The 9,936-nt window shown below is 27.0% G+C and overlaps 1 protein-coding gene across 1 annotated transcript; it reads right to left on the bottom strand.

Moving 5' to 3' along the window:
- LOC130014673 (beta-glucosidase 24-like) lies at positions 1–9,285 on the bottom strand. The gene is made up of 14 exons (XM_056105061.1): positions 9,165–9,285; positions 8,139–8,202; positions 7,310–7,368; positions 7,139–7,217; positions 4,158–4,235; positions 3,754–3,841; positions 3,382–3,631; positions 3,163–3,275; positions 2,738–2,961; positions 2,612–2,646; positions 2,250–2,352; positions 1,651–1,753; positions 1,152–1,352; positions 1–226 (listed from the first exon to the last, which is right to left on the bottom strand). The coding sequence occupies exons 1-14, from the start codon at positions 9,273–9,275 to the stop codon at positions 1–3; spliced, it is 1,734 nt and encodes a 577-aa protein (XP_055961036.1). The 5' UTR covers positions 9,276–9,285.
- Between the last annotated feature and the right edge of the window lie 651 nt (positions 9,286–9,936).

Raw genomic sequence — 9,936 nt, 5'->3', positions numbered from 1 at the left:
TTAAAAAAAAGGACTTAGTTCAGCAAAATTGACCTTAGTAACAATTTTGTAAATGACATTACAACAAGTTGTAGGCCTAAAATCAATGAGACTATCAGCATCAGCATTTTTAGGCACAACAATAATAGAAGTAGCATTAGTTTGTCTCAGAATCTTACCAGAAGTGAAGGCCTCCTGAGTAGCTTTAATAATATCAACTTTGATTATATCCCAAAAAGATGTAATCCTATATGCCATTATTTTTTCACGCTATAAACTCATCTAATTTTAAACGGATACAATTCATATTCTAGAAATTAAGCGCGTAATCAATTCACACAACACAAAAAATTATAATTTTTAAGTTCAAAACTCTCAAAATCTGTAGTGAACTACCATGTTTTCCCAACCATACAAGAAATTGTCAATCATGCCAAAATGTGACAAATAACAAATTTTAAAATTTAGGACAAAAAATCAATGAATCACATCAAACTTTCAACATGTATCAATTTGAACGGCTTGCTTAATTGTCGGTTCACCCTAATCTTATCGATTTATGCTGACAAACAACACTTTGTACAATAGACATTCCAACCATTATTAAAACTAATGCCAAATTAAACATCACTCAACAATAGATAGAAAATATGGCACATCAATTGGAATTTTCAACATTATCAGAAAACATTTGCTAAAAATACTAAGGTCGTGGGTAGATAAATTTATTTTGTAAAAAGATTAATACTAAAAAACAAGTAAATTTTTTTATCTCAATCTCGCAAACAACGCGTGGTACACATACTTTATTTCTATGACAAAAAACTTAACCGAATATCTTCAAAATTAAAAATATAATAATTAAAAATTGATAAATAAAAATGAAAGGTTTCAATGCAAAAAGGTTTTACAATGCAGAAATCCAAATATATGGATCACCTACCTAAAAAATTCTCTCACCTTAGATGTCCCCATCTTTATAATTGGACTATTTTTGTAAGGATTTATTTGAAAGGAAACAAGATAGATAACATTTTGAAAGATTATCCGTTCTTTCTATTATTACAAACATTCCTTCAAAACAGAGCATATATATCTTAAGTTTTTTGTTTATCCCCTAAATAAGAATAAATATATATGTATCTTAATTTTTTTGTTTATCATTTAAATACAGTGGAAAACTGTATTTGGTACCACCAATGGCATTATTGTGTTTCAAGAATCTCTCAAACCAATTAACAGACCATTTTGGAGTTCTTATCAGCTTCGTATCTGTAGCATAGAACCCCATTCTTACGGTATACCCATTTGTCCATTCAAAATTATCTATGAATGACCAAGCAAAATACCCCTTTACTCTGACTTTGTGATCACTGCAAAACAAAATTAATAATAATAATAATATTAATAATAATAATAATAATAATAATAATAGAAAAAAGTATACTATTGGTATGTGAACTTTTATAGATCCACTATTTATTTTCTAATTTTTATTTTTACTTAACTTTTAACATTTCAAAGAGATATTAAACAAGAGCTTTTAAGTCATTTTCAGTTACTAATGTGTCAAAACAATAAAAATTAGTTAAATGTTTTATATCATAATAATAATAAGAAATTTTACCCATTTACAACAAATTTAAAATTTGAAATAATACTTGAACTCACCAAATTGCTCTAAGCAGTTTCCACAAATGCAGAGTATGATATGATATTCTCCATATATCTTTAAGAGCATCTGATGGAGAAAGACCTACCGGATCACCAATTCCTGAACATATTTACAATTTCAAATATGTAAAATAGATATTTGAATTTCTATATTTTTGTTTATTAATATTGAATTCCTACACTTTAAATTTTATATACATTAGGTCCCTCCATTACGGAAATAAAATACGTATGTGCACTTCACCTGATTTTAGTGTAACTGTTATAAATTTTCTATATTTTTTTATATTTTAACTCTATTTAAAAGTTAGTCCTTGCACTTTCAGTTTTGTTTTATATTAAGTACCTAATTTAGATTTCTTTTTCATATGTATTGACAAATAGTAACACATACTATGATGGAGGCATCCAATATTTATAAAATTAAAAGTATAAAAGCTCAATATTGACAAATAAAAATATAGAAGATCTAATGCTAAAACCAAAATAAATACATGAACTCAAATATATGATATGCCATATCAATATTTTAGACCATAAATTTTTAATAGAGTTAAATTAATTAATAATTTTTATTTTCTTCAAAAAGGACTTACCATTTTCAGTTATATAAATGATTGGATTCCCATATTCATTTTTGACATATATTAGAGCGGTTTCAAATCCTTCAGGAGCAACATACAACCAAGATGGAGAAGCCTGCAAATGTACGTAAATAAGTTTTTTAAATTATTTTAAAAAATACTTTTATCTATCAATTATATACAATCATTTGTTTTCGATTAGATTAGTTTGATGTTAATGTGCTAATTTATGATCCCTTCCCACAAACATATTGTATAAATAAGAAAATGTATCAAATTACCACATCAATCATAACAATTGATACACAAATATTAAAGTTTTTTAATAAGAGATTCAATGTCTAATGCAAACAGGAAAAAAAGTAAACACTAACCTGGAAACCAATGCTTTGTCCATTTATATCACACTCTATAACAAAAAGATGGATATTTGAAGATAAATTATAACGTTCATTAAAAAAAAAATTATATAATTAACCGATATTGATAAAACTACTTACTCGTCAAACTAACAGACATATCGGTTGTATATCGAATATGAGTCGGATCAGGATCAACTATGACATTGGCAGAGGCATAAGTTGAAGTATAGTAGTTTATACCAATAAAATCATAAGATCCTTTTAAAGAGTTGGATTCAGTTTCATTAAAAACTGGCAATCGATCTCCAACTAACTCTCGCATTATACTTGGATAGTCACCGTGCGTTATGGGTTTCATAAACCTGCGAACATAATAAAAAATTTATGTCATCAGATCATATCGTTAATCGAATAAATGGATATACCAATGAGCTGTAGCTCAAATGATATAAGCGCTGGACAACAAACTGTTAAGGTCGTAGTTCAATTCCTCCCACAAGCGTTTTTCCCTTTCTAATTATAAGAAAAAAATGTATATAGCTTATGTGGCAAGTAATACTAACCAACCAAACTCAAAATCAAGGTATCGGTAGACAGATTGAAGATCGTCTGCACTGGCGGAGTAAGGTTTTGCCCATGTTATATCAAGTGTTATACCAATCTTGCCATCAAAACCCTACAATTGTAAGAACAAGAAGATAATTTATTATGTTTTTATCTAGCATTAATTGAAATATTTGTAATGGTAATAAACATTTTACGTAACATTTTTACTTAAGTACATGTTTCTTATATGTTGCAACAGCTGCTGCATGAGCAAGGAGTAAATTATGAGCCACTATGTAAGGTTCAGTTCCTGAGTCTCCTGCAACGCATGCTGGATTAACCCAAGCTGAACCTCGGCCTGGAGCCAAAACACCCAAATCATAGCCTTGCCAAATGAAAATATGGGGTTCGTTGAAAGTGATCCAATTCTTCACTCTATCCCCGAATCTTTTAAAGCAAAGTTCCGCATAATCGTTGTAATCGGATCTATTATAAGTTCACAAAATTAGAAAAAACATTATAAAATCAAGCCATCAACCTATAAAAGAAGAATAGAAATTTGATCTCTAAACTTAAGGTAGAAGCAAAGTGATGAATTTCATGCTTACACTATGTTATGGCTTCTAAATCCACCATAGCTATCTTCAATATCTTGAGGAACATCCCAATGAAATATGGTTACAAAAGGCACCATTCCTGCATATCACATTTCACAATAGAGGATTTAATTACAAATATATATAATCAATAGATTTTATTTTTAATTTAAATAATACACCTTTGAAAAGGACCGATAGTAAGTAAAATGGCGCCACATCGTTTGTGATAAAGTATTTGTATACAATTATTATGCTGAATATTAATTATTATTTTATTATTTGAAAATGGGAAAATGAATTTACATCTCCAAAACTATAGTGAATTTATAAAATAGCAATAATAAAATTAAACATTTTAAAATGAGACATTCTAAAATTAAAATGGAACTCATAGAAAATTTAAAAAGTTGTACCATTGTGTATAGTTTCATCGATAACTTTATTGTAAAAGTCGATTCCTTCCTCGCTTATTCCTTCACTTATTTTCCCACCTGCATTTTATAAAAGAATAGCTTCATATTACGTGTTACGTAGGTGGATCGTAATGTGACTCGTAAATTTATATACTAATCAAACTCATTAATAACTATGCAAATATATTTTATTTGTAATCAATATTATATTAATTAGAGTTTTCGTTAGAAAAAAATATTTTAATTTATTAATTTTAAAATTAATTGACTTCAATAATATTTATATATAATTTATTACATTTATTATAATTATACCATTATCAATGTATTATATATTATCAAAATTAAATTAGTTAGAGTTTGTTGGATTGGAAAATATATTGTGAGTTGTATTAAGTTTGTTTTAAATGATATTGTGTTTTATTTACACTTAATCTTAAATTAGTTAGAATTTTTGTTGAATTAGAAAATATATGTGAGTCGGATTAAAATTATTTATTATATTAATTATACTAATTAAATTTGTTATAATTATACTAATATATTTTAACATTATAATAAATGTTAAATTAGTTAGAGTTTTGTTAGATAAAGATAATTTTATGAGTTGGATTAAATATATTATAATTATAATATAGTGTTTTATGCATAATTAATATTAAATTAGTTAGAGATTTTGTTGAATTTGGAAATATATTTATTTTTTTAGTAATACAAATATTATATACTTTAGGCATAATATCTCCAAAAATCTCGACTTTTTATCCCCTGTTTCAATATCACCCTGACGCTGTAAAATCAACAATTGTATCAAAATTCACACTTTTCACTTTCAATTGTATCCATAAGTACTAAATTGACCTCTTTCTCATTAAAAATGGTTCCAACAAGTCATTCATTTTGAATTGTTCAAATGAAAAAGAGTTCAAATAATTCATTTATCATTTTTTTTAATTTTTTTCGAATGAAAAAGAGTCTAATTTACAAAATTGGATACAATTGAAATCCAAACGTGTATATTTAGGTATAATTGGCGATTTTAAGGGTGCAATTGAGAAGGATAAAAGGTTGATTTTTTTTGTGAGATTATATTATATCATAATAGTAGTAGTTCAGTAGAAGTAGGTTGATATCTTACAAGTTTGCATGTAGGCTTATAAAAATATTGATATGCGGAATCCATCTTAAAATAAATTTATTTTACATATTTTATTTATGTGATTTTTTTAAAATATTAAGTTTTTCTAGTTTTTATATTTATTTTATTTGAAATTTGTAGGTTCTCTTTTGGATGAGGAGTGTGCATTACACTCACTGTGAAAAGTGTGAGGCCAATTTCAAAGAACAAAATTTTCCTGCTGTCTAGGCAGTAGGAAGTTCCTTCAACCTATGTGTTGGCAGTCTTCAAGGCGTGTTAGTAAATTTTTAATGAAATGGTTAATTAATCATTCCGGTAGCTATTAATTAACCACTTTAGTCCCTATATTTTTAAAGCAACCATTATTTTAACTGAATTACGAGAGTGAAATTAATTCTGATTAATTTCATTACAAATGGCCACCATATTATGGTTAAAGCTCATATTTATACCAAATCCAACTTGAATGTCCAAAAACCAGGTATGTACTATTAAATTTGCAGAACTTAAGGTTTTGGCGCTAATGGCCAGAACAAACTCGTAAATACTTCATATACAATTAGTATTTTCATTATCACTTTCTGTTTAATCAAATATTTTATATATAATTTGTAATTAATATCTCTTATGATCAAAATATAATAACCAGTTTCCTATTATCTCAAATCTTATTGAAATCTGAAATCAAAACAAACAAATCTTAAATAAAAATGAATTAATCATTACACTTTGGGTACCATCATTTGCAGCAATAATTAATATCTTCATACATGCATCTGCTAATTAAATTTAATTAAGAACGAACCCACTTGGAATCGCTTGCATTAACCATGTGAATTTAACAAAATTCAGTTTTAGCTTTCGTAATTTTGTTCAAATGATTTATAAAAAAAGTTTTAGATCAAATAATGGTGTATGTTAAAATTTGAGGACTGAAATGGTAAACTAATCAATATTGAACTGACTCATTAACCAGTTCAGAAAACAATTATAACATTGTGTGCTGGCAGCCTGAGAGGCTGCCAGCACACAGGTTGCACGAATGACCTGCTGCCTAGGCAGAAGCAAATTTTTATTCTATTTTAAATATTGGCCTACTCGATTTTTAGATAAAATATGACACATCATCAAATTTGGAAGATGAATCAAGATAAATAATTTTTTTTTAAATATATAGACTTGTTAGATGAAAATACTTAAAAGAGGATCAAATAAACTAAAAATTAAAAATATTAGGCCTTTTTATCATTTTTATGTAAAAATTGTTAGTTGCTTAACAAAAAATGAGCAATAATTTCGTCCATAAAAAGATGGGTAATTGCAAATGCATACACGAACTTTACCCTAATTTGCAATTACAATATAAACTTCGAAACTTGAGAATGTCAGTAACCAACTTTCATTTTTGACAAATTGGTACACCGACCAATCACGTAATGACACACGGCAGTATATTACAATGTCTACGTTAGTGTTTTTCGTATTTGGTGTATCGATTTGCCAAAAGTGTAAAGTTGGTTACTAACATTGCCAAGTTTCAAAGTTTATGTTGTAATTACAAATTAGGGTAAAGTTCGTGTATGAATTTGCAATTAATCTTAAAAAGATCTATAAAATAAAAATCAAATAGTACAAACATGTCGAATAACAAATTTAAAAGAGATAAAAAAATTAAAAAATTAAAAGTACATGGCCTTAGGTTAAGCCATATAAATATTGGTAAGAATTATGGAAAAGGATGGAGCAACTATATAAATATATAATACCTAATCGTCAAAGAAAATTAATATAAATTGGAACGGAAGAAAGAGATAATATATTTATCGAATATTATAGTACTTACTAGGTATTATTCTTGACCATGCAACGGAAAATCTAAAAGCATTCATACCCATCCGTTTATTCATTATTTCAATATCTTTCTGCAGGAACAATATTCACTATTGATCATATTCATAGTATAAAAAATTATAGTATATTCATAGTATAAAAAATTTGATCAAAAATCTCTTACTTGAAAATTATAATAAAATTCAGTTGCAATATCTCCATTGCTGCCATCGGTTATCCTTTCTGAAACAATTACAAACATGTTTAATTGTATACCACTAAGAGGGAGCAGAGAAAAAAGAAAAAAAATTAAATCACTATAAAAAATTCTGTATATGGCAACAAAATGTTTTGCAGCTAATTTTTTTGTGCTGCTAAAAAACATTTTGCAGCATTAATTTAAAAAGTTGCTGCCATTAATCAAGTTATAGCAACATTTTACAGCAAATTTTGTTACCAATTATTTAAGGCAACATTTTATTAGCAGCAACATGCCACAAATTTTTTTTTATTGCTATATGTTAATAGTAACAATTTTAGTACTATTAGCAACAAAAATGTTTGCTGCTAATTCTAGTATTTCTTGTAGTGAATATTTATGTGTTTATCGAATTATAGTTTTTTTATAAAATAGTTATTGAATTATAAAAATTTATAAAACCGTTACCAGACTATTAAATTTTACAAAATAGTTATCAAAAAAATTATAAAAAAAATTACCGAACTATAATTTTTTATAAAACAGTTACCAAACTATAAATGCGAATAAGAAAAGATTGTACAATCATGCAACAATCCATCAATTATTTTGTAAACTAATCATAGTTCGGTAATTATATTATTAAAAAGACTATAGTCAGATAAATTTTATATAATTTTTTATAGTTCGGTTACTGTTTTATAAATATATAATAGTTTTATAACTGCTTCATAATTTTTCATAATTCGATAACCACTTTATAAAAAGAATATATACTTCACTAACTATAAACATATTTAACCTAAAAAATAACCTGGATAAACATGAGTAAATGTATCCCATGTGTGAACTCCTCTTTTCTCAGCTGCACCTTCAGTCTGAAAATATTTCACAAAAGCTATATAACTAATCATTTTGTTAAACTCAAATTTCAATATGTAGGTACATACTTTAATAGAAATTAAATTTTTTTAACCTTTCTCATCATAACAACAATAAAATATTACGGTATTAAGCTTTTCTTTACTAAATTATTTGCTACAAAATTACTCTTAGGAGTTTTTAAGCAGAAATTTCTCATGTTTTCGATGTGTCCACTAAGAATAATCATACAACGCAACGGTTGCGCCACGTCATTCGTGCAATAAACCAATGAGGCGTTAGCCATGTGAAAATGTTTAATGATAAAAAAAATAAGCAATAACAAAAGATTCCCTATCGCAAATGATTATTAGCTTGTTGTAAAAATGACGTGGCACATCCGTTGTGTGGAATAAACATTCCTCCACTAATATAGACAAACCAATAAGCTTGGACCGCATTGATCCTCACAAAATTTAAACTACTGTATAACTTTTTAGTGGCCAGATTTTGGTTCGTTCCAATTTTAGTTATTAAATTTAGTTATTAAACTCTGATTTTGTTTCGACGGGAGATTTTCAACATGAATTGAATACACGGCTGCCAAATTTTATTTTGTTTTGCTCAAAACTTCTACATATATGTATAACTAGTTTAAAAATTCAATGCTTAATTAAAATTATGTATGAATGACGAATTTTCAAAAAAAAAATAATACAAATAAAAAATGAAATAAAATGCGGCCGCCGCGTTAGAATTTCCGGGCGAAAAATTCATATTAGCACGAAATTAAAGTCTAATAAAAGAATTAAACAAATTAAAGTTTGGTCACCAAAATATAATGAAATAATAGTTTAAATATCAACATGATTTATTACCCAATATATTGAGGTCCAGTTAGTACTCTCAAATTATGAGAATAAAATTTTGAATTTGAATTTAAAATTTCAATCTATCATTTTTATCCTCAAATTGATACCTGATAAGCAGACAAGGCCGTTCCCCAAATAAAACCATCTGGAAAAGAAGAACAATCAAATATCGGAAGATCCTCAGGAGAAGTATCTTGGGAAGTAATGACTGTCTCCATAATGCTTTGTTTCTTTTAAACTTTGGTGTACATTTCTCATGGCAATTCTCCATTTATATAGCAATTTCTCAAGGACAAGGGTCTACTTGTTCACGTCAATGAAATAGGGCCAAGACCATATTTACGTCCCTGTTTCTTCAAAATTTCATTTATTTAATTTTCTTTTTCAAAATTTATTTTTGATCTAATTCTTATATTTAATTTATTTTAGATTCTTTTAAGTTTCTTTTAAATGGAATAGCGTGCAGTATACTACTCTGTGGAATACACGTGAAACTGAATTGAAATGTCCAACTAACATGATATTTTGGCAAAATAGACCGCATCATCAAATTTAGAAAGAGACTAGATAAATAGAAATTTATAAGTAGAAGAGTCTATTGAATACAGACGTTAAGTTCCTCGTGTATAATTGCATTTGCAGAGCGGTGGAGTATTATAAGTCCTATAATTAGGGTTTTTTTTATTATTTTTAGAAGTTTAAATTTTTTCATAATTATTCTTATTCGCTGTAAAGGATTGGAATTCTCTCAAGTTAATTTGAATTTAAGGGGGTAATATTCACGATTTATACGGTTCATTATAAGGTGTAGATTAATTTGATTAAAATTGTAGCAAATTGACCTGCACCGTTTATCTTATAATGAACGGTTTAGATTAT

Source organism: Mercurialis annua, linkage group LG3, assembly GCF_937616625.2.
Source record: "Mercurialis annua linkage group LG3, ddMerAnnu1.2, whole genome shotgun sequence".
Taxonomy (NCBI): domain Eukaryota; kingdom Viridiplantae; phylum Streptophyta; class Magnoliopsida; order Malpighiales; family Euphorbiaceae; genus Mercurialis; species Mercurialis annua.
This window is presented reverse-complemented; position numbering and strand designations above follow the sequence as displayed.